Below are 26,158 nucleotides of genomic sequence, written 5' to 3' on the forward strand. Positions count from 1 at the left end.
AGATTTATGTGGGATTTAGCAGGTGGGGAAATCCTTAGATTCATTGTAGCAGGGGCAAGTGACTAACCTGTTTTCTTTGTGGCCAAAACTGTGCGATCAGCTGACCTCTGCTGCTCTGAGCATTATTTTTTGTGACAAGTGAAGCTAAAGAGCATCAACAAAATCAAAATCACTGTCATCTTTGACCTAACAGTGAGGATTGAAGGTAGATACTATGCCATAGCAGTAAACTATCATAACAGAGGGCCTGCTCTTCTTTACCCTGATGGGTTATTCACACACAACCTTGGAATAACACGCAAAAAACCCCCAATGAATTTATTGTTAAATTCACATTGTGAATTAAGCAGGAAAGTTTAATCTAGCCTGCCGGGAATTCTAAAATGAAATGAATTGTACAAACTTTTAATTTCTTCCAGTTTCTCAAATTCATTTCCTAAGCATCACGCTTCATGTGCTGCCACCTCTTTCCATGTGAATGCTCTCATTGATATTAGTGTAGTTTTCATATATGTGCTGACTGCAAAAATCCAAATTCTGTACCAGAACCTTGCAAGCCAGATGGCAAAGTTTCATGTTGAAAACCATTTCAAGCAACACAGTTCATCTTCCTCTACTTCTGTAGTGCTAGCTAGATGCGGAGGGTAGTCTGAGTATCATGATGAGGAGCTTTTCCATGTGTGCACATGTGAAAGAGTGACAGGAATGAGTGGAGGGAAGGTTGTTGACTGTGGGATGCCACTTTATTAGCTTTATTATGAACAAAACTAACAGATTTATTACTTGTTTCTGGATCGTTCCAGTCCATTATGTGTATGGGTAATTGAAAAAGTTCCAGTTGCCTATATAATGATATGTCCTACATGATCACAGCCTAACCAGACCCCTATTCTGATGTTTTTTGGGCATGTCCTGGGTAGAACCAGGACAACACAGTCTGAGGGCAGTTCATCACATAGTCATAATTGTCAATTTATTGGTGTTTTTGGACCCCAATTTGCTTTACACCCTCAAAGTGTAAGAAAGTCCATATTTGGAGGATGGACAGCGCTGTGGTGAAGTGAAACATTTCACTGTAAATGATATATATATATATATATATATATATATATATATATATGTGTGTATATATATGTGTATATATATGTAATATTCTGTAACTGTAACTTCTGTCGGTGCTGTGCTTTTTGGAAATCGAATTTCCCAGAGGAACCCACCCGAGGGATTAATAGAGTTCTATCTTATCTTATCTTATCTTTTTCACTTCAGTTATACTATTTTTTTAAAAGTTATTGATGTCTAATTTTAGAAACTACTTGTTTGGTTTAGAGACTAAAAACTATTGAATTAGATTTAGCAAAATGTCATGATTAGTGTATTTGTTTATATTTAAATACATTAGTATTTTAAAAAATAAGTCTTATCATTTCATAACTTCATGCTAGATTGAGAGAAATTCAATATATATATTAGCTGAAACCATTCAAATACTATGCTGTTTCTTTCTGAGCAGCCAAATAATATGTGAGAGAAGATATAAGCTGGCAACACACTTGTGAACTCATAAGGTCATGCGATCATTTAATAGGAGAGTGATCATGAACTCAGAAGGTTAAAGTGAGAGTAAAAGTAACACACGACCTCTCTCACCTCTCATTTTATCCTCCTGAGCTGAACCAGCTAACACTCTAATCATTAGTGCGCCATGGGGTTATATTGCTGACATGGACAGGGCAGAGGAAGGATCATTATAGACCCATATGTTTCTTCACAATAATGGTGTATGTGGTCATTTTTTGGCTATAGGGACTTTGCCTCGTTCTTTCAACTGTGTCTGCTTGGATGTTATTTCAGCCTTTCAAGCCTTTTCTTAAGCACACATTGAGCTATTTTCTTTCAACAAAAGACGTAATCGGAAACAAAGCAGATTTCCATGAAATGTGCACGATGCCTCTCATGCCCACTGGTGTTACCAGGGATTTAATGCTTTAATTCTCCAAATATCTCCATTTTTAAAAAGCTGTACAGCCAAAGTACTCAAGAAAAACAGAACAAGATAAATAAAAACTGTTTGCTTTGGACAGAGTTTGCCTTGGTCTCTGTTTCTGAAATTAAACTGAAAAAAAGAAAGCTGATATTGAATTCAATTTGTGCAACAATTTTTGGAGGCTTTCTTAAGAAATTACAATCGATTGTCCATGCCCTTGCAGACTGTTCTGAAAAAATGCACATACAATTACAGAATGACGGACTGGAAGTTTGCAGGGTAAACTGGAAAAGCTTCTCTAATAATAGCAATTATCTATCTAGTAGCCATTTTTCCTCTAATATTACAAAGTTAGTGTCAGAGTGAAAATAATGCATCAATGTATAGTATTTAAAGGTTGTGGCAAGTATGTATTACTCTGAGGTTTTAATTAGGCAAAGCACTTTCACTTCATCAGGTTGGCTGCTGGCTTTCCATTGGCAGTGAAATGATGAGGCAGAAGTGAGCGGATGGCTCCATTTGTTTAGACAGGTTGGCACTGCCAGTCAGTTAATTCCTAACTTTTCAGGAATGTGTATTTAAACAGAGCCACCCACCCCCCCAGGAGCATTCATCACCGCCGTCTGGTGTCCATTTGTCAACATCGGAGACGTGAGGTTTGTACGCTCGCTCCTTAACACAGCCACAGCGAGGTAGTGATTGTGTTCTTGGCCGCGGCGGTACAACGACACAGCATCCGTCATCGGCCAATGGGGCTTTGGCCAAAAGTGGCCATCATTAGTCTGGAGCTGATTGATTGGCTGTTGAGAAGTTGTTTCAGTTTCATACATCATCCTGTTGATGGTAAGCACAGGCTGAGTTGCCGGGGAAGGCTTCTAATGTGGTTTGAAGCCACAAGTAGATGAAGCTGTGAACACCGGGTGGCTTTCATTCTTGTTCATGTGTCAGAATTCTGCACACAACCATTAAGTTTTTGTAGCCAACAAATTAGAACCAACAAATTTGAAATGTTTCAAAATTTTGAAAAATGCTGCCAGCTATGAGAGAGTGCATAATGTAGTGCAAATTTTCAGCACTGCACATCTCTCTTCATGGCCTACTGTACACAGCCAGAAGAATGTTGGCCTCTTCTGTTTTTTGTTTGGTCTACCACTCTAATCCAGACTGAAGTGTAGTTTTTAACTTAGTTACTTTAGTTTTTAATAAGTTTTATTTACCCTAAATGATGTTGTGGAGTTACATATAAATGGCATGCTACTTCTGGCAGATTTTGTATGTTCGCGTAACGTATATTCAGTTTTCTTCATGTCACTACATGGTGTTACATGACACAGGAAGTGCTTAACAGTTAAAATAAAAGACTAGGATGTCATTATTTCAACTGAAGTGCTTGAAAACATGCATTGTAAAAACACACAAAATGACTTACTGGCATGCTATTCACTGACTATTTCACACACATGTGTCCTCAGGGGGAATTTGAAAATACATGATCCTGTGTAAAATATTAATGAAACAGAATTCAGAAAATTGTTCTGAAACATTATATTAAATTAAAACTCAGAAGTCTGCATGGGCTAATAGTGCAATAGTTTTAGAATAATGTTTCTCAGTATAAGATTGCAAAGAATTTGTGGATTTTATCATGCAGTATGAGGATTATTTAAAAGATTCTGAGAATCTAAAGGGATCCAAGGGACCTGGCTTAAAACTAAATCTTCGTGCTCTCGGGCAGCGCTGAAATAAAAACAGATCCATTGCTCTGGGTGTTTGACTTATTGTGACACAAAAGATATGACAAAAGAGGCACCAAACTCTTGAACAGCTAAAATCCTATATGAAGCAAGAATAGCTTGTTGGCTTTGCAAAGCATAGCAAATGATCTCCTCTGTTAACAAACACTTTGAGATTGCTTTTTAAAGAAAAGGTGATGCAACAGAGTGGGAAACATCACCCTTCAAAAACTGCGGATCTACTGGGATTTTCTCACAAAACCATCTCTAGGGTTTACAGAGATCTCTCAGTAAAAGTGCCTTATTGATGCCAGAGGTCATCGGAAAATGACCAGACTGCTCTGAGCAAAAATTCGTTGCAACCAAAGTATGCAGAAAGGCATCTCTGAACACAAGAAACCTTGGAGCAAATGGGTTATAGCAGTAGAAGAACACACTGATTATCACTCTTGTCATTTAAGAACAGGAAGCTGAGACATTTTGTGCAGGTTTGCAAAAAAATTGGACAATAGAAGATTGGAAAAAGATTACCTGGTATCACGAGTCTTCATTTTAGCTGCTACATTTGGATGGTAGGTTGTAAATTTGTCATAAAGAACATCCTGCCTTGTATCAATGGCTCAGGCTGGTGGTGGTGTAAAGATGTGGGGGATATTTATTTTTTGGCTCATGACCATTATTTAAACATGACACCTGCCTTCCTGCGTATTGTTGCTCGTCATGTAGCCATCTTCTGATGTTGGATGATCCCATATCGCAAAGCTCAAATCATCTCTAAACTGGTTTCTTGAACATAGCAGTGAGTTCATTGTACACACACACAGACAGTATGGACCAAAATCTCTGATGAATGTTTCAAGCACCTTGTTGATCATAGATTTATATTGAGGACTGTGATGTTTTTGATGAGACCAAAATTGAGCTGTTTAGCATCTGTCCATTTGCTATTTTTGTAGAGAAACGAATCCTCAATATGAAGCACATTAAGGACATGGAGTTGCTTAACCAGTCTCTGAACTATCCGAGGACTAACCCATCACAGGTGGTAAGCCTAGCCCTATATTTTAGAGAAAGTCCAAACTGAATTTTGGGGGGAAATTGTGTTCACAAACCAAAAATGCATATTCAGATTGGGTTAGAGTTAGGGTTTTCACCAGTGAAGACTTAGACCTCAGAATGTTAATCACGGCGGTAGCGTTGGACACTTTGCAAAAAGCAAGAAATGTCTAACAGCTGTGCTTGCTACCAATGGTTACTCCACCAGGTAGTAAATAACGTGTTCCAAGAGGATAAAATATTTCATCAACTCTCGAAACCAACCTACCATTGACATATAGACCTCACATTTTTTGTGATTGAATCGAATTATGAATTCAACACCAGGTGAAATACTTCCTATATTATTCCCTCTCTTTTAGATCGGTTCACAGAGAGAACCCCATTTCTTTGGGGAATGCTCAAGTTGTTATTTGTCAATGTAAAGATAACATAAGTCAGCATGACTGAAAATAGAAAACAGCAATTTTGCAGAAAACAATGCAATGATATCACATGCAGGGATATTTTAAAGGTTTTCTTTCTTTCTTTTTTATTTTGAGGCTATCTCTTTTAGAACAACGGGGCTTTTTTCAGTGTCTTGTGCTCTGCTGGTCACAAAAAGCAACACTGCAGATTTTCATTTGGGATTTCAAAGGTAATTGACTTCACCCAGTTGCCACCTGATTTTAATTAACAGTGCAGCACACTTGGTTGCAAACCTGCAATATAAAGAGTCAAACTGGAGACTAAGGTATTAATTAACATTAAGTACATCTAGGAGCAAATCAAAGTAAGTCATTTCCTGACGGTGTTTAATAGAGATTGTACATGATTTCTTTGAGATGTAATTAACTGAACAAGCCCATGAAAAAATTCTTAGTTCTTATCATGAAATGCAGACAGCAAAATTGGTTCCTTTCTGTTTTACTGCAGTGTAAACTTTTTTTCCTGCTCCTGCTTCAGTCTTAAAGATTCAGTTTAACTCTCAGACTGGCAGAACTGTTTTAAATGCAGTTTTTGCCCAAGCACTAACAAGTCCCACTTTATTGCAGGCTTCTCCATCCTCTGGGTCATAACTTTTTACAGCCACTCATGTCTTGAGCATAATTTCAAACATTCTCACTGCTGAATGTGATTATTTTATTACTGCTGCTGCTCCCGAATAACATTTAATACTGTTACATTACATCCAGGCTACTTAGTGTTTCAGTGCCATTACTAATGCATCAGTGCAGCAAGGCATTGAATTTCCTTTTTTTCATAATTACAACAAGAAACGTATGCAGTGCAAAAATTGTTGTATGAAAATGCTGCAGGCATACTGAAGAAAATCAAAGACTAATTTCCCATCGCAGAGTTTACCCGGCAGCTTTACCGCAGCACTGCCTCTGAAAAATAAACGAATGTGGGAATGGACTTAATGAGATGGCGAGCTGGCTTTATTTTTGCAATAAAGGAATATAAATAAGGCGATGAGACTTTATGATAATGACTGTTCGTGTTTAAAATAGGAGCGTTTTACTGTCCTCGTGAATCTAAACGAATATTTTATGAACTTGTATTCCTCGCGAGTTCTGAATTAAAGTTTGAGCCGCGTGATTTCAACGTGCATCTTTAATTGCAATCCACTCAGTCTGCATCACTTGCAAGTCAAGCGTTTTGCGCGCACGCAGAGTCCCGCACGGAGCGTTTAAAGAAGAGATGCGTGACTCTCTCTCTCCCTCTCCCTCTCTCTCTCTGCTATCTCCTCCTCCTCCTCTCCTCTTTGGCTTCCACTGAAAATCTTTTTTTTTCTTTGCCGTTTCCCTTCCCGAGCAGCGCGTCCTTATACCACTTGTTATCTCACACCTTGGTCACTGCACACGAAGCTTGTGGGCGCCGGAAAAAGACCGTTTTCCGTTTTCTTCTTTTTTTGACTTACTGGTTCTGCACCGGTGTGTGTGTGTGTGCGTCTCTCTGTGTGTGTCTTTCAGTATTTGCATTTTTCCCTTGCTCCTGCCGGGGAAACAACAGTTTCTCCCAGCTTTAGGGAATCATGACCACAGCAAAGGAAGGCAATGCACCGTCGAAAGCGACTCAACAGCAAGATCAGGTACGGATGAGCTTTCCTGTCACCTCCTCGCATATTAATTACACCGTTAACCTGTGCTGCCCCTCCGCTTTGCTTGGCCAACACGGGGTTTATTTGCATGACACGCTGCAGCGACTTTTTTCACAGACTGGAATGGTGTGCGGAGGGCAGAAACGTGTATAATTTGGTACTCTGAGCTCGTTTAAAGCAGTTGGACAGGGAGTCATTCGTGGAAGTGAAAGGCTAGCCGGTGCTGTCAGATCATCACCGCCGGTAGATTTATTTTACAGCCTCCGTTGTAATCGTCTTTATTATTCAGCGGTAATTATTGTGTGACTTTACGCACGGGAGACAAGGAGCAGCTTGTGTTGTCCATTGCGTCCAGTGCGCTTCACCTTGCAGCAGCAGAGCACGCAAATGAGCCCAATTAACCCAACTTGAATCGCGTTGGAAGGCCTGCAAAAGTGCGACTAATGATTATATCACTTTATATCATCACGTCATCTTCACTCATCTTCTGATCTTTTTTCCCCAGACGTGCTCGTTTTTTGTGCTCTCTTCAGTCTGCAGGCTGAGAACACTGTTGCATTTTTTTTGATGTGGTGGTGCAGGGTGGCTCTGTTCTGTTTTTATTCGCTACCTCCATCACTCAGTAATGATGGAGCATCTGCTGACCCGCCTCCACTGAGGTACCACAGCCGGCGGACACTTCAGGGAAAATCATTTTAAGCACGAATGTTTCGTGTTGCGATAACAAAGAGCCCTTTTTATCGTGCTATGTTAATGTCAAGGTTAACAAATAATGTGCCTCCACCTACAGCACAGAGCCCTTGAATTTGAATAATGATGCAAATGAATTGCTTCTTACCTACAAACGTTTAATATTTTTGAAAGTTTTTGGAATTGTAGCAAAATAAAATTAAGAAACTCATAAATTCCGTGGTGCCATTACAAATATGCTCTGACAGATGTTAGTTTGGATATCTGGACATCCAGATCCTCTAATCCTGTTGTTCTGTGTTCATTATACTGCATACAGCCACATTCAAGACTGTTTTAGGTGAATCCCTATATATCACATCTCATCCCCTCCAGCCAGTCTGTCAACTTAAACTTTAACATTAGATGGCATCTGTCACTGTTGTCCTCCACCTGTGTGCCGCACCTGTCTAATAATGACAGAAAAGGTGAGAAGGACACTTGGTTTTATCCTGCCAAGCAGACAATCTCCCCCATGCTGTGATTTAGCAGCAGACTGTCGCTCACACCCTTGGAGGCAGTCAAAGGTCCCCAAGTAGCACCCTGCGCACTGTGCACGTGCATTACAGACTGTGCAGGCACAAACATCAACATCACCAAGGAGTAGATTAGACTGTCCTGAAATTAACTGTGCAAATCAATGGAAAATGCTTCTGGAGAAACCGTGAGGGTTTTTCTTTTCTCCTGTCTTGTGCCATGGCAATTTAGATATGTTAGGTTGTTCAGGAGTGTTGGTAAGACAAAGAAGAAATGTAAAGACATCCCCTCAGGCTCTAATTAGATGTGTATTTTGAAAGGATGAAATAGAGCTGCAACACTTATTTTCATAATTATTTTTCCTCCCCAACAAATCAATGAGTTGAGTTTCCAGAAAATGGCAAAAGCCCCGTCTCACAAGTTTCAAGCTCCCAAGGTGACAACCTCAGAGTATTAGTTTGGTCTGAACAACAACGCTGAATACAAAGCCGTTTCATTTTCAGCAGTACAACAAAGAGCTGAGAAACAGCTCATCATTCAAAAACTTGGAATGGATGTTTTTGCTTAATAAATGATTCAGTTGATACATCTTCTGGCTTATCAAATAATCAAGTTCTATTTTTTTGTTTGTTTTTTTCCCCCCCCAAATCAAAAGTGTTTTTTACTTATCAGCTGGCTCTTTCAGATAGACGGTCCTTCTGCTCACAAGATCAGCTGAGACCTGGGGGGGGGGGCATTCTAGTCCCAGCGATCTTTGTGATAATTACCAGAAAGACCTGGTCATTCTCAAACATCAGCAGATGGCAGTTTGTGACTTTCCGTGGACTTTCCTGAGACTTGAATAGGGTAATCAAACAATGGCCTCAAGCATATTATTTTTTAAACCTCCAGTCTAACAAAGACGTGTGTTTTTGGAAACACTTTACATCAGGAGACACGGCCACTGTGATTACATGTGCTCCTGCAGTGATCCGCTGATTGATGGTCTGCTAGCAGGGCTTGTGGTCCAGGGACAGAGGATGGAGATAGAGGGCAGCTCACTAGAGATAACAGCAGCAGCTCTTCAGTAATCACCTAGCTGCAGCAGCACAGAGTCACATCGCTAACCCTCATTACTGAAACAAGGTAGAGGTTCTGAAGGTGTAAGAGGTCGAGATGAGGCAGGGGAGGCAATGCATTTGCAGAGATGAGACACTGGATTAATTGAAAGCTGTTGTCAAAATACACATACCTTTGGTGTTTCATCGCTGTCTAGGTAATGAACCAGAGTGCTGTGATTGGGGAACCTGCAGGTTTGACGCACGGCAGTTGTTGAAATTAATATCTGCTGCATGATATGGACAACAGGAGCAAGATAGTTGTGTTTAAAGGGAAGAACAAACCCTGCTGGCTTGGTAAACACGCCTGCACTGTGAACGGTTGCATTATACAGATTTCAGTTATTTTTCTCGCAGCCATTCGAAGCTCAGTGCGGCTTTAAAGCAGAGATCACAGCACCCAGCTTTTAATGGGTGAGACTTCTGCAGATTCACTTCCACCCTTCATCCTAATAATCAGGCCTTCCCCCCACACTATTTGGAAACCATAGTAGGTAACACAGTCTAAAGAGAGAGACTTAGATGTGGTGAGAGACGAGCTGAAAAGCAAAGCCTTCCCTCTTAGACCTGAATTTGTGCAGTCTCGTACTAGCAGAACAGAAAAGGGTTTTTTGGGGGTTTTTTGGTGGTGGGGGGTAGGGGATTCAATGCCAAAAACTCAGATCATGCCATTGCGGCAGCTTGAGCAACAGCTGAGTGGAGCAGGCTGTGGGTGTTGAAGAGGATAGACATCTAAGGGCCAAAGAAAGAATCAAGCCATAGCATGGGTAGGATGCAAGGGCTATGATCTTACTTACTTACTCTCTCTCTCACAGCAAGAATTTGGTGTTCTGAATTAGTTATACAAAGGACTGGCCTTCCGATAGCATGTCTTTTTTCTAAGAGAGGCTGCTTACTTAGTATCATGATAGTATTCAGCGTCATGTCGATCTTAAGTGAGGTTTCTGAAGGGTTGCTGTTCTCAAATATTGATAAGCTGTTGTTCACTTGAAATGGAGCCTGTCTGCCACGAGCTGATAAATTCAAACATAAAACCTGAAGATGCTCACTTGAATGTCAAACCGAAATATTGATGTGAAGAAGTCAGAAGGGAACACGCTCTTTTTACGATGGTGAAAGGTTCAAAAATTGTGAAATGGGTGATATTTCATTTTAGCATGCTTCCTGTTGTATTGCAAAGATAAGCGTGGCTTTAATCAGCCCGTGTTTTGTTTCATTCACCTTGGTGTGGTGCCTCGGTAGCCTGCCGATGAAGAGCACGCATGACAAGTGCTCAAACAGATGTTGATTAAAGTAGCAACTTACACACAAGACACAAGAGTAGGATCATCTGCACTGCACCTGTATTGACATTTGTGCTTTTGCATGAACTTTCCTGCAGAATGTGATTTCATTGTCAATGTAATGTGTATTATGTCGATTTTTCTACTTTCTAACAACTGTCACAGGTTAAGTATTCATTTGTCAGCGTGACTAAAATGTGCCAGATTAGCTTACAGTGAATGTAGACCCTGACACGTGTTTAAAACAGCACAATTACACGGCAAAATAAATTAATTTCAATGCGGTTATCAGTGGATTAGCTTGCTTGGGAGCTTGCAGTGAGGCTCAGTGGGGATTGGATGGAGAATGCTAATGTAGCTTCTTAGCTCTGTTTTGTTTTTGTTTTTCAGTCAAATTTTATGCAAGCTTCTATTATGGAGATGAAAATACTTTTAAAAAGTTTCCAGGTGGTTATGAGACTGAGCTAAATCTCAATAGTATGTCTTTCAAAAAAACAGACTCTATGTTACCGGTGTAACCATTCTCCAAATCCATTATACCTTGATTTTTGGGCCACAGTTAATTCATGTTTTTATTTAGCAGGATTTTGGGAAAAAAAGACTATCACTTGCATCATCACTTGAATGATGAGTGGATCGTGTGCTAACAATAAACTCCATCATTCTGATGTGTTGCAGCTCACTCTTTAGCTGGAAGATTTTTTAACATTACAGCTTTCCACAGATGAGCACACTTTTACCATCACTGACAGCCCTACAGTGATCACTAGCTAAAGCAATGCAGGCACAACACTTTATGGCTTATTCACATTTTCAAAAGCTTTTATTACATTTCTCATGTATTTACGCTGGCTTCTCGATTCATATGGGGGTTTCGTGAGGTTGCAATTTTCATCACATTTTTGATAGAAGGCATTGAGATAATAAATGCAATTTACTTACTTTTAATTACATTTTTTAAAGACTTTCAGTAAGTATTATGGGCAACAAGTTAAGGGATCTGCCATGCTTTTTTAGGCAAAAAAGTAAAGAATTTCTAGAAGCAGCCACATCATATCAGTGACTTTCAACCTTTGCAACAGCTGCTAATGTCTAGTAAATCATCAAGGGAGCGTATCCTGTTGTAAATCCTTAACCAGACAGTCAACATGCATTAACAGAATGCATGTTTTTTGGGTAAAGTCATGTTCCCTGTCAGAAGCATTGTTTTTATTTCAGCTCAGATGCATTATCAATACTGTGTTTGTGAAAACTAAAAGGATAGTGTGGACAGTTTTTTTTTTTTTTGTTTAAACCAAGTGTAAACGGCTATTTTAGCCATTAGGCCCCATTTATTCTGGTTATTTGAAGACTATCTCACAAGTACCCCCTGGCAAGATATGAAGCTGCTATGCCCCAGCTGATTTGCAGCCAACGCCTGTACACTGGGATTAATAGGAAATTGAACAGACCTCTAGATTATTTCTGTGGCATCCTTCTGTTTCTCTGCCATGGGAGTCACCTAATCCTGCTGATATGTCTTTGTCATCTAATTACAACACAGAGGCAACCACAGAGAATGTGTTTTCCCACAAGTGGCTGAGCTAATCGGCTTGCTACAGAGAAAATAGAAGAGAAGATCAGTGGAACTATGTGACTAACTGGTGATATGTTAGCTACAGTCTTGGGTTATTTTCTGAAAGTAGTTACGAGGCTCATCCCATGTATGTTGGAGAGCAGACTGTGAGACTGACAGACAGGTTGTTTTCAGTTTAATGTCTATTTCCATGTAACTCATACCCTCAACTATGGGCCAGGAGCTCTGGGTAGTGACAAAAAGATTGAGACTGTGGATATAAACATTGGAAATGATCTTCATTCGAGGGGTAATAGAGGAGCTTGGTCATTCAGGAGGGGCTCAGAAGAGATGCGCCCCTCCACGTTGAAAGGGGCTGGTTGAGTTGGTTCAGGCATCTAACTAGGATGCCTTCTGGGCATCTCCTAGGTGAGGTATTTGTGCATGTCATATCAGGAAGAGGCCTTAGGGCAGACCCAGCACATGCTGGAGAGCTTAGTCCCAGCTGGCTTTGGAGCACTTCGGTGTGTGGTGCCTCAGTAGTTGGACAGATGGAGTTACCAAGCTTCAGGGAAAAGATCTGACCACCACCTTGCTTCCTCAGTGTGATACAGTGAGAAGTTCTGTATAGGAAAACTTTTATCCACCTTCTGGCAGGCTATTTAAACAGATATTTATGAGGTTCTTCTGAAGTCCTCAGTCTACATTTTCTGTATGATGGACTTTCCAGCTTTGAGTGACTTTGCTTCCAACTAGCATACTAGAGTACATTTCATTTGGGAAATGCACAAACTTCTTTTAAAACCACACAACTGCAAACTTGGCGTGGAACTTTGCTCACTTCCACATAGATTTCTCCTGTTGTGATAAATCAACTAGCAAACATGCTGTCAGAGCAGTCAGTTTTATCACATACACTTTTTCCCCTTTTTTCTTTCTTCTCACTTTGTTGAATCTTTTTAGGGTAGCCACTTTTTAATAAGAGAGATAAGCAGAATAGCTGAAATAGATTCGGGAAAAGTAAGAGTGACAAGATTATTCAGTTTTGGAATGCTAATAGATGATAGGCCAGTTCCTCCTGTTTACTGACTGCCCTTGACTGATAAGAGGGAATGGAAGATGGATTTAGAGGAGAATTGGATGTCCCTAATGTTTGTGCCATAGTTCATCTAAAGGGCAATTATGACCAATTGAGCCGTAATGTTGGGGTCTGAAGTGGAGATTAGAGGCGAGATTGCCAGGCAGCTAGCATGGCAATTCATCACGATTGTTGTCATGATTTAAATGTTCTTTGCCGAAATGGCTTATAAAGCATGGGAGTGGGGGATGGGAGGGGGGCTTTAATACAGCAATAAATATTCAGTGTTTGGAGCAACGGTCAAACTAAATGTCATGACAATCCTCCATCTCACTAACAGTCAGTGTAGACATCGCGTGTGTGTGTGGCTTTATGAAAACACCTCAGGAGGAGTTTCCAAATAGTGTGTAAAACTGCCTCATTTAGGAAAAGTTCAGCAATTCTTTCTGTCAGGTGTTGGGGAAAAGAAAATTTTTGCTCCTTTGTTGCATTCTAATTGTGTCTCTAAGCTACGCGAGTCAGCACAGAATATGCATCGAGATGCTATTAAACAATGTTCCGCTTTTTCCTCTATGAACCTGAGCGGTCATATTTCCATAAATGAACCAACTGGCCCAGAAGTCTAAGTCATGCCTTTTTCTCCTCGCCCTCTTTCAAATTGATATAAATAAGGTAAAGGTATTTAGAATATTATTATATCTAATCTAATGTATGTTTTATAAATGAACTGCAATCGCGTTTTGAATTAGAACTTTTCAGATTTAATGGCCTACATGGAGCCTAATCTTCTGGTTAGTCATTTTTAAAAGCCCAATGGGAATAAAAATGTGAAATGTAAAACACCTTAATCAGCAGGGGGGGAAAAGGAAAAAAATAAAAATAAAAAATGTAGTTGTGGGACCCAATACAAGTAGAATTTCACAATTCTTGATACCAAAGCAAAATGATTATATGATGTACGTAAACTTGAACTTGTTAATTCAAAAGCAGTTGTAAATCACTGCTTTGGTGGTAGAAGACTAGTGTCGCATTTTTAAGACCATGACTCACACTGAAGTTTGGCGACTTAAAAATCTGATGTTAGCCATTATTTATTTTCTTTCAGACACATGGAATATAAACAGATTTCCCTAAAATTTTGTATGTGTAGTTATTTTTTAATCTTTACTAAGATAGCATGAAAGCACAGTTAAAAAAAAAATCCTATTTTATTGTTATGACATGTCTTAGATTACTCTGATTTTGCTTGGATCAGCTGATGATCTTTGTAGGGGCAACGTCAACGTTCATAACATAATTGAAGAGTGTTTCTCCCATTGCTTCTTTATTTTTTTTAATTTTCTTTATCAGCCACTACGAATGCCAATCCTGATGTAGCTGCAAGAATTTACCATCCAATATATCAGTCCCGCTCTACTTTTTATTTAAAATCTTAACAATACGTCAACAGAACACAGAATAATGAAATGTTAAGATGGTTGCTGATTAGTCTACTAACATTACTATGAGGTATTGTGTTAGTTTAAGGATTTATATAATGTTAGCTATTGCAAACTTTGAGCAGTGGTTTAGTTTTACAGTGGCATTGCCTGCTGTCAAAAACAAAATGGTTCCATAAGAAGGCAAATACTTGGGATGCTGAGCTTAAACTCATTCAGCTTGCATTCTTTAAATAGATCTACATGCTAGTGTTTTAGGCGTTCTATATAAAAAAGGAAGTACGAGAACCTAGTTTGCATACTGAAATTTGCGACTTTCGCGAATGCCTTGTGGCAGAGCTATTACAACATTTAGTTGTCTTCCAGATTTAGTTTTTCCTGTGCTTGTGGCAGTACTTCTTCTTCAGCATGCACTAGGATAGACTAGACCTGGTAGAGGTGTGCTGTATGTCTGGAAAAATTGCATCCATAGTACATCCACTGCCTACAGTACCTACAGTATGACAAAAAACACCTAAATAATATCACGTTTTTATAATTTTCACATTGAAAGGTATATAAAGTATCAGTTCTGGTGACATACCTAAACCATGTCAAACTAGAGGAAATTTCATTGGTTGTCAGAGCAGTGAAATAAACCTTCTGCTCATAAGAAAAATTCTACCACTTTCACTGTTTAAGCTTTTGCTTTCCTCTGCTGTGTGCTCTTTCTGAACATGTCTGCTGTGTTGAAGCAACTTAAAAAAAAGGCAGCTGTTCATCTATGGCGAGTTTATTTTTAACACCATCGGTTTTAGAGTAACACAATAACAGCTATTGTGCTGAACACGATATGTGCACGCCTTTAGGGAGCTGATGAAGATGTGTAGAAACGAGATAGATACCGAGGAAGGTGAATGCAGGAAATACTCATCGCTTTTGTGCTGTTCATCCGTGCATGTAAAACCCGACAGTATTAAATCAGATTTGGAGAAAAGACCTCGACCCAAAAGCTTAAACCAGAATAATTTAGATCAAAATGAAAGAAAATATGTGCACGGACGTGCAGCCAGTGATTGTGTGTGCATTTTGTATGCACCATGAAGTCAGATTAATCAGCAGTTTATCTCCACGTGCCTTGTGTGTCTGTACCATATAAAGCATGTGTGTTTCAGTGGGCAAGTTGATATGTCTTTGTATTCTCGTCTTCGTTTGTGTTTATCTGTGCCTTGCCTCAGTCCATTGGAGCTGTGTTTCCTGGGCTTATCGACCTGCTGTAATTAGGGGCCTAGAGCTGCAGAGCAGGAAGGCGATCAGGAGCCACCGTGTTCCGCCGAGCCTCTAATTGAAACGTTGAGCGTTTCCAGGTTCACCGTCGGCCCCCCTCGGGTCCCCGCTGTCATCTCGGCGCCACCTCCACGCCTGTGACAAACATTCAGAAGAGAGAGTGCTAGTCACGAATGATAAGCAGGTAATTGCCTGTAGGCTCAGATGCGAATTAGGAGACGCTCGTGCTCCAGCTTCATTGGACATGCTGCCAGGGGTTGTTTATGCCACTGTAGTGTGTGTGTGACACCTCAAAATGGTACACAGAGATGAGGTGAGCTTATCAAGTCGGAAGGCTTGTCTTATTTAGGCTCTAGTTTCTGAGTTTACACTTAATGTCATGGTATAGTTTGTTAAAAAAAAATCCTCACTTAGACACTAATGAATAACAAATTTCTCCCCACTTCCCTGCAAATTGCCTGATGAGGCAGCACACAGAGCCCACTCAGTAGCCTGCAGGGGCCTGAAGACCCATAATTTGGCATCTGGGTGCTCAGCCAGTCACAGACCTTTTAAGAATGGGCTTTCTTTTCAAAGCCCGGGCCAGCCTTCCAACCAGTGTTCCTGCTGACATTTATCGTCTCAAACCTTTAGCGTTATTGTTATGAGTGCAATAATTCTTGCCGTAGGGGAATACTCACAGCGCTCCAAATTGACCAACTTGAGGATTTTAATGTGACAGCTCATCACATTATAGCGGTGGGAGCGTGAAAGTAGGCGGCCCGATACAATATCATCTTTCTCTACTTGAGAAGCATGCGCCTGTGTCATCTGTCTGACAGTCCTGTTGTCAGCTCCATCCTGGACTGTCTATCGGTTGGCATGCATCCCAGTCTTGCTTCTGCCAGCTATAAAAACATAAGTCTGAGTAGAAGGGAGGTGGTCAGAGGCGACAGTGTCAACCCCCTGCTGTTTTCCCATGCTCAAAATATTGGCAGCCATTACATGTCTCCTCAGTGGCGTTTAGTGCCCATTGCTGAATTGCTGACTTTCATCATGACATTTTCTGGGCACGCTCCAAATGCCCAGCAGCAGCCTGGTTTCTATGGAGATTCGGTTGCTCAATATGCAGCTTTGCACAAAGAAAACACACACAGAGAGATAAAAACAGACAAAGTGAGTAGGGCAAATGAATATTGGTCATTAATTGCATTGCTGTCTTGTTTTATGCTATTCCTTTGATTTAGTTTTTGTCGCTAGTTAAACAAAAGCTCGGCTAATGTGCATCTCATTCTGGCAAATGAGCATGCAGCCCTGATTTCAGTGTTACTGCAAATGAGCACCCAACTTTGTTCGAACATCAAACACGACGACAGGACGCGTGATTGGCGCTTTTGATTTGGCTATTGTTCTCCTGATATGAAAATGTGCTACAGCGGCACTTGGCTTGAATTGGCATTGCACACAGGGTGCTAATTACCACAGAAAGTCGGTGTTTTCATAGGCTTTTCAATCCCTGTGAATTCAGCTTATAGTTTGGTGGAACGTGTATGCAGATGAGAATTTTTTTGTTGCTACATTTTGCTTGTTTGTTACTGAAATGTTTTAGTGGCCTACCTACTTATTCGCACCTGGCACGATTCATTGTTCATCTGCTTTATATGGCCAAGAAGAGATACTAAAATACTTTGTGGCACTTACACAGTCTGATTGAATCTTCCGTCTTTACCATTTTCGAGATTAGAAGTCCACATAGTTCCACACAGGGTTTTCACTGTGGAGTTTATTATCTCATTTCAGTGATCCTCAGGGTGCTGTCAATTGCCTCTGAATTATAACATCTATCCCTGCTTATATCAGTGAAATACAGGTTCTCCCACACTCAGTCAGTTGTTATCTTTTTAGAGGAGAAAAAAAACTACACTCCTGGGTATTCTCTGGGTCTGTATGAAGCTTAAAAAGCTCCCCAGTGAGTTTTTATCACCAATTTTATATCAGCTGTCACTGACCCTTGAATTTGCTTCAGGACAGTAAGATATCAAAATTAACAGTTCTTGTTATACTTATCAGATTGCACTATGAGTAGAGAACACTTTCTTTTTGAAGTTTTCTGGCCTTTCAGACTTTAGGGTGCCAAATGTAATACCTTTTACTTGTTATCGCCTTCAGTAGATAATTATGATGTGAAAGTTTTGAAACAGAGGGTTATCTTTAACAACTTAAATTGGAAAAAGAACATCAATCATTAGCAGGCAAACAATGTACATAAAACACAAGGGAGTCAACTTCAAACACAGCAAACCAAAATTGAAAAAGATTACTAGTTAGTAGATTTCAAAACTTGTGTGGAGTCTTTTCCCCTTAGTGCCTGAGTCACACAGGCCCAGAGACTTTGAATAGTAAGTTGCATCAGCTGAGGTTCAGAATGTGGGATGTGTCTAAATAAAGCTTTCACAGCTTCACTGCACTTGACAATTAGTTAGAGTGTTTGTGTTTGTGGACAAGTTGCTGTCTTCCATGTAAGCTATGGGTTACTGTGGCAAAATGTTAGTGACCAAAGCAATCATAAGGAGACCTGTCAATCATAGGGGTAGCCACTAGAGATGGACCGATCCGATATTACGTATCGGTCCGATACTGACCTAAATTACTGGATCGGATATCGGAGAAAAATAAAAAATGTAATCCGATCCATTAAATATCACGAAAGCACCTCACAAAACTTGCAACACGCCGTAACTCACCTCAGAACGTTAGCAGTCGGAGCAGTATGCATCACGTGATAGAGCGGCTGTGGCATGCGGGACCTGTCGGTGGTCTGGATAGCATGTGGAGCTTCGCTAGCAACCCGGCATTTCATCTCCGACAAAGTTATCCCCTAGAGAAGTAAAGCAAGTGTGTAAGTCCATCTCTGAACGTTTGTAAAGCATTCCTGCCTTAAGCTTAACAAACGATATATGGAGCGACTGCCTCTTCTCACTGCTACTTCAATCATGAAACTGCTTAACGATCAGCTGATCGGCTTTTCTGTCGCGAGTCCGTGTCTCTAGTTTGCTTTTGGCCCACTTTGCACCAGAAAGAGGAAACCAGCGGCTGAACAACAGCAGCACGTTTAAGCTTGATCAGCTGTTGTTAGAATGTATTTAATATTACTTTCTACTCGAGGATCTTTTTCTACGTAGCTTACGGCTGTAACTGTGCAGGGGCGGATCTAGCAAAGTTTAGCCAGGGGGGCCGATAGGGCATGAACAGGGAAAAGGGGGCACAAAGACATACTTTTCTTTCTTATTCTCATTTAAAATGTCGAGCTTTTAATAAATAATTATCTGACACCCAAAGTTTTAATTTTATGTAAAATGAATAGAAGTCCATTATTGTATATAGTAACTGTTAAGTCTAATATATATACCCTAGTAAGCTATAGTACTTTTTCCTTTGGGAAGGTACCATCTGTGCAGTCTGCAATTTTGTTGAAGAAAGATGTTGAATCTATTTAATATTTCTTGAAAAATAATTGATTTCTGTGCATTTTTTTCACACTTTATCAAATTAAGGTTGATTACGTCGATTAAGCATCATGAGGTGGAGCGTGAGGGATGGTTCCCTATTTTTTATTTTTTTATTTTTGTTGCTGGGAGTTGGAACCCTATTAGTTAGGTTGCTTAATATTTACGCTAAGTACTCTTTAAAATACCAGAATAGGGAGGATGGTGTAGGTTTAGGTTTATTAGATTGATCAGTATTGCTGAACTATGAAATATTTTTTTTGTATACAGGTATAACAGAATAGCTTTAGTGTAGTTGTTGTTTTAAACTTGAGTATGAACTTGCAGACTTGCAAAATGCAGCAAGATATTTTAAAAAACAGTTTTGTTGATTAAAAAACACTATATCGGATTCATATCGGTATCGGCAGATATCCAAATTTATGATATCGGTATCGGTATCGGACATAAAAAAGTGGTATCGTGCCATCTCTAGTAGCCACACCTTAAAGCCTGCTTATGATCTTATCTTTATCTTGTCTCATCTATAAATGCAACCATAATTTACAAGTATGGTGTTTCAAAGAACACTTACAACTAGTGACTGGGACCATAAAATTGTTCAGAAACATCCAATAAATGGAGTCAGAAGTGGGGTAATTTCAAACTATATATTTTGTATAAAAAGGGAACCTTCCCTCCACTGGACATTAGACATGGCAATAGAGGTTTGTCTTCACTTCAACCTTAAGAGCAACTTAAAGCCCTGGTCAATATTGCAATTGTGTTTATTCCCCAACAAGTTGTAAGTTGTTGCTGAAGGCTTATGTGGGAGGCTTAAGTTCAGTTCAGTTCAATTTTATTCATACAGCATCAAATCACAATAGCAGTCACCTCAAGGTGCTTTATATTTGTAAGGTAGATGCTACAATAATACATAGAGAGAAAAATCCAATCATATGACCCCCTACGAGCAAGCACTTTGGCAACAGTGGGAAGGGAAAAACTCCCTTTTAACAGGAAGAAAAACTCTGGTTGGGGTGAAAGGAGAAGGAAAATAGGACAAAAGACATGCTGTGGAAGAGAGCCAGAGATCAATAACAAGGGAGAGAGGTCTATTAACACATGGTTTTCCATGGAAGATGCCAAATTATCTTCAAACATTTGAATAGTTCCGACTTGTACTATGCACACTTCATAGTACAAGTTGGAACTTTTGAAATGTGTTTTTTGCAGCGATCTTGCACAACAATAACTGTCAAAGTTGTCATTCTCCATGTACAGTTTGTGCCACACCTTTTCCAGTTACACAGCAGCTCTAAGTGTCTGCAGAGACAGAAACAAATTACAGGGAACTGTGGCAGTGTGCTAGTGACTAAAGCAGTCATTAAGGTTTGCGGAGCTCCTCCCTCTTTGCAATACGTTTCACCTGGCAACCAGAAACCTACTGTGTGGTCAGGGAACCAGGTTGCAATTTGGGTCACCAACCAGTCTCTTGGTCTCTGTGACTGAGAAATATCCTGGGTTAGGTTTGATCTTTTTATTTTTTAGGATTTTTTAAACATGTAAATGTGTTACACTCTGATCTGTGCACTTTTACCTGATCCCCTTATGTATTACAGATTATGTTTGGTTTAAACCAGTTGATTAATTATATATATATATATATATATATATATATATATATATATATTAGGGGTGCAACGATATTCGTATCGATATTGAACCGTTCGATACAGTGCTTTCGGTTCGGTACGCATATGTATCGAAAAATACAACATTTGTAATTTATTTTATCAATTTTCCTTCTGACGATGCTGTCTGTGTGGAGCGCTCAGTGAATCTGTGTTCGACTACTCCGCCTAGGCTGCACTGTCGAGCGCAGATCCACTGAGCGCTCCACACAGACAGCATCGTCAGAAGGAAGAGCACAGGGCAAGCTAGCGAGACAGAAGTTAAGCTCTCCTTGCAACAGGCAAATTGACCCTCATTCAGATCTGGCGTTTGGAATTATTTTGGTTTTCATGTGACGTATGACCCTGAAGGTAAGCGAGTCATGGACTAAAGTAAAACAGTATGTTGGATGTGCCATGCAATGCTCAATTACATTGGTGTGAACTAGTGTGTTAGCGCAGTTAGCTCGTTAACGTGTTGGCCGTCTAGCCCCATGCACGGAGCGATCGGCGGTAGCTCGTTAACGGAGATTTGCCGTGTTGTGGCGTTAAGGTCATTTCAACGAGATTAACCTGAAAGCACTAGTGGGAACACAACGAATATGACTGCACATTTACACCGACATCATCCTAGTGCAAAGACAAAAACAACAAGCATGCTACTAACTTTAGCCGAGTCATTTAGACAGCTGTTAGCACATGATTCTCCTTATGCTGCTGAGAATATAGCCCAGAAGAAGCGGATAGTATAGCTTTTATTTTGGAAAGAGCCATTTCTCTGTAATAAACTCTCTTTTCCAAAGATGAGTGATTCCTCAATCAGATACAGGGCTTGCAATATCGCTAGCCCGACGTCCCGGAGCTAGCGATTTTTTCAGTCGGGCTACCAAAATCTATCTCTTCCCTGCCCGTCGGGCTATTGTAGGAAAAATATATGTCAATGCTTTTGCATTCTTTCAGAAATGTAGCTGGGTAATTATGTCATTGGCATCGGTGAGCCACTGTCAATATGTGACATATTGAAGTCGCGTTTGAATTTGCGCTTGTTTTTTTGCTTTCACTTTGCAATCGTGCGAACTGTGTATAGAGAGCGACAGCACTGATCTGTGAGTGATGATAATTTGTGCACCAATTCCTCTGACATCGTCTTATTAATCGTTAGCTTACTATGCAAACATGACAAGTGAAATCTCCCGCAGCAAGCTTAAACATGTGAGAGGTTGATCGCGCAGAGAATCGCTGAGCTTATGTGAGTGCGCGTGTAAAAGCATTTCAGTTCTGCTGAGCCAAATAAGACAGGTCAGGGTGAAGAAGTGACAGCCAAATAAAAGCTTACCACAAAACGGAGAAGTTATGACAAATCAGACTATAAGGCAAAAAGAAAGTGCAGCTTTATGGTTTCATGGACAAAATAATTTCTGTGGCTGCAATATGACGAGCTATATAACCAGGGCTGCACATAAGTGGTCCGCAGGTGCGCATTCGCTGTCAAAATAAAAAACGCGCACAAGGGTTAGGGTTAGGGTTAAATTTAAAAACTGTACTTTTGAGTTAAAATATATATTTATAATTTTAATAAATGACAAATTAAAAATGCATGAACATTTTTTTTGTATCGAAAAAATATCGAACCGTGACACCAAAGTATTGAACCGAACCGAACCGTGAATTTTGTGTATCGTTGCACCCCTAATATATATATATATATATATATATATATATATATATATATATATATATATATATATATATATATATATATATATATATATATTTCAGTGTAAAAAATTTTTAAGGCCAAATTTAGATTGAACTAGTTAAATGATTGATTTACTATACATTAGATATTTTGAAACACTAAGGGGAAACTTACTACACAGTGGTGGAACTCCTTTAATTTGGATGTAGTGGAGGTAGCATAGAAACATGTGTTCTTATGTTGTTAGGTTTGGATTAAGACCTTGCTCTTGTGCAGTCACAATTGGTTTTAATAAATGACATGAAATGTGTTTTTCGCCAAAGGGGAACAAAAGAACACATTGAAAATCAATTTCATCACACCGAGAACCTTTATGCTGATGTCTGCTTTGTGGCAGTCCACACAGTCCATTAGAGAAGCATGGGTGTATCGAAACCACTGAACAGGAGCTTTCAACATGACTGGACACACAAAGAGGTCATGCCAGCAATTTTTAAAGGGGCTTCATAAAACATTTTTCTTGCGGTATGAGTGAGTATTTCTATTCTGACCAAAGCAGGATGGTAATGAGGTGATGCAAATGATTTATTTAATTATGTATGTGTTATTTTTCCCCTTCCATTTTCCCCAAACTCCCATTTCGTTTCCTTTACTGCTTCGTTAGGCAAATGAGGGGGTTGTCATTCAAAATGTGTCATGGGGTCAAATGTGATCGAGACCACAAAAGAAATAGCTGCCTCCAGTTTGGACTTTCCTAGAAAATTGAGGTGCTTAGCTAATCTAGCTGAAAAAATTAATATTATGAACAGTCAGTCAGAATGACTTACAGTTGAGGTCAGAAGTTTACACTCATCATGACTGTAAATGTCATGTTAATTGGGGGTTTTAAATGATTTCTTTGAAATGTTCTTTTTCCAGGGTGGAATAATTGTACAGCATGTCTTTAATGACTTTAAAAAACAAGAATTGAGTGCACAAGTTTGAATTTATCTTGGGTGTTTTTCTAATCCACAGGGTCAAAGGTTTACATCCACACTCACATATGTACATACACTCAAATAGTTTAATAAGTGTCTTTTATTAACTATTTATTAACTTCACTTTAGCAATTATGACTGAATACAATTGGTACTTCTTCTTTGCCATCCTAAAAAGGATTGTATGGCAACACTCACTGGATTGACCAATATGCACGACAACTGGAAAGTCCAAGGAATTCAGTGAAGATCTAAGAAGGAGAATTGTGTAGATTTATGTTGGGGAAAGTCTCTTGGGGTCATTTCTTAACAACTGCAGTTCAAAAACTCTATGTGAGACCAAGTTATTCAGATGTGTGTATCTACAGTGACCCACATGGATGTGATGGACCGAGCAGCGAAGGAAACTCAGGCACAGGTTAAAGTCCAAAAAAAGGATTTTTTATTTAACCCCAAAACATAAATGGTTAAATCATGCAAAAAGAACCAAAATCTTGGGCCCACATAAGAGGTCAAAATAACAGAACTCTAGTCAAAGTTGACAACAATACTGATAACTCAAACACACAAAACCCAAGTGAAACTAACATAATGAACTCCAACAACTTGCGCATGGCTGTATAAACAAATCAGTGGGGGTGTATGTATACGTTTGACCCTGTGCGGATTAGAGAACATACAAAATAAATTCAAACATAATATATGGTTTACTATGGCCCAAATTACCATGACATCCATGCCCATTATGAGTGTATTTATAAACTTTTGACCACAAGCTGTACTTTTTCCTGTGGCCACAGGACACAGTCATGACAGTTGTGGTCATTCATATGAAAATGCCTCTAGCTGTTGCTTGTAGAATAGCAAGCCAGAGTGATGGCAACACAACAAACAGCAGAGCATGAGTCATAACTGTTTATGCCAAGATTTAATGATATCATTCGGTTAGGGTGCCGGAAGCAACATGGAGCATGACAGTTTCCCAACACCAACTGTGGAAAAACTTGGTGATACGGTGATAAACACTTACCTTTATGTTCATCAGTCTGTTTCCCTCGGCCCTGCTGGCACAGCCAGAAAGCTGTATGTGACAGCCAGGTCCCAAGTTTGATTTAAACACGATTATCAAATATGAAAAATTCAGTCTCTTTAGGAAACGAAGATCAATAGGATGAAAGACATACAGCTGACTTTTCACCATACCTACGCATGGAAAAGTGACGTAATTTGAAAGGATATTTGGCATTTTGAAAGCCTTATTGATGTTTGCTCAGAGGTTCCACTCAAATGCCATTCCAGCTCACATCTGCTGGTGTAAGCTTTCTTCCCTTTTCACACCTAGGTTTTAAATTCTGATTGAATTGGTATTAAATATTTTTGAAGTAGTGATGCAGTAAAACTTTTTGGGTCTGCCAACTAATGTTTTATTTAAAAGCAGACTTGTGCAGTCACCATGTCACACATCTTATTCTTGCATTTTTAAAACTTTTTTTTATTTTGTTTTCCCCCTTTGACCCATGCCACATAGTATAAATAATGAATTTCTATGTTAAGAAAAACATGATTCTTTGGCTTCATTTTTTAATTATTGACTTTCTGTTGCTTTTAGAGTTCTTCTAGACCACTTTGAGGTCAAGCGGCCAGTCTGCTTCGGCAAAACCACCACGAAGCTCAACCACAGCTTGAGAAAGTCTCCCTGATAAAGCTTTCAAACTCTTGGTTGACTCACTGAAAATCACACTTGGCATGAATCTTCAGATGCTACATTTTAATGTCGCTGAACTTTAGAAGTTGCTAGAGAAGCAATGGAAGTGCTCACTGCTTTTAAATTCAAAGTTATAAAGAAACAGTCTGTAGTTGATGTAGAAAATATGCCGTGTTTATGGCACTGCAGCCAATACTTTCTAACCTGCTGGTGCCTTGATGTTTTCCAGCAAAATCAGTTATTTTCCATGTCTGAGGTACTCTCTGCTAGGCAGTGCAATGAATAAGTATGGCCATTTCTCAAAAAGGAAGGACTGAAGGTTTGCAGTTGAAGCAATATACAGTATACAGTTATTATTTTCTTCTTTTTTTTGGGTTGTATGGAAGCCCCAAACGCAATTTCATTGTTCTTGACAATGACAATAAATAAATAAATACTAAATACTATAACCTTATCAAGATTCCCAGCCATATTGCAAGTCATGTTAACCCAGAAAAGGAACCGAGCCAGCCCTGTAATTCCCATTTGATGATAAGCCCCAGCAGTGCAGAAAGTCAGAATCTCTCCGTCCACCCAACATATCAGGACAGGGTCACTATTTTATTGCTTGGGGATTCTTATTGGACAATAATAGTGTCTGAGATACCCAGCAGGTGCCTGAATAAACCCTCTAATAGAGCAATTATTCTCAAACAAAAGGTCACCTCAGGCGTGACGACAGGCCCGGAAATCAATAAAGCTTCCAATTATGACCGAAGCACTGGGCCTATATTTGGTCTGCGGCTGCCAGCCATCCTGGAGAAGATCAGATTTCAGGGAACCCTCATTCCCCCAGTACGTCTTTGTGATTAAGTTAC

The 26,158-nt window shown here is 39.7% G+C and overlaps 1 protein-coding gene across 5 annotated transcripts in view; it reads left to right on the forward strand.

Annotated features, from left to right (window-relative positions):
* LOC147322253 (A-type potassium channel modulatory protein DPP6-like) overlaps positions 1-26,158 on the forward strand; it is a 270,187-nt gene that overhangs the window by 141,696 nt on the left and 102,333 nt on the right. The window contains exon 1 of one of the 5 annotated variants that reach the window (XM_086306730.1): positions 6,469-6,850. The exons of the other annotated variants lie outside the window; for them this stretch is intronic. Coding sequence (XP_086162856.1) covers positions 6,794-6,850 — 57 coding nt within the window. The 5' untranslated portion in view covers positions 6,469-6,793. Of the gene's footprint in view, positions 1-6,468; positions 6,851-26,158 lie in introns of those variants that run through there. 5 annotated transcript variants of the gene reach the window in all.

This window comes from Aulonocara sp. 'chitande type north' Nkhata Bay, linkage group LG9, assembly GCF_057382095.1.
Source record: "Aulonocara sp. 'chitande type north' Nkhata Bay isolate Kocher_YH1m ecotype deep benthic linkage group LG9, A_spYH_male_GT1.1, whole genome shotgun sequence".
Taxonomy (NCBI): Eukaryota; Metazoa; Chordata; class Actinopteri; order Cichliformes; family Cichlidae; genus Aulonocara; species Aulonocara sp. 'chitande type north' Nkhata Bay.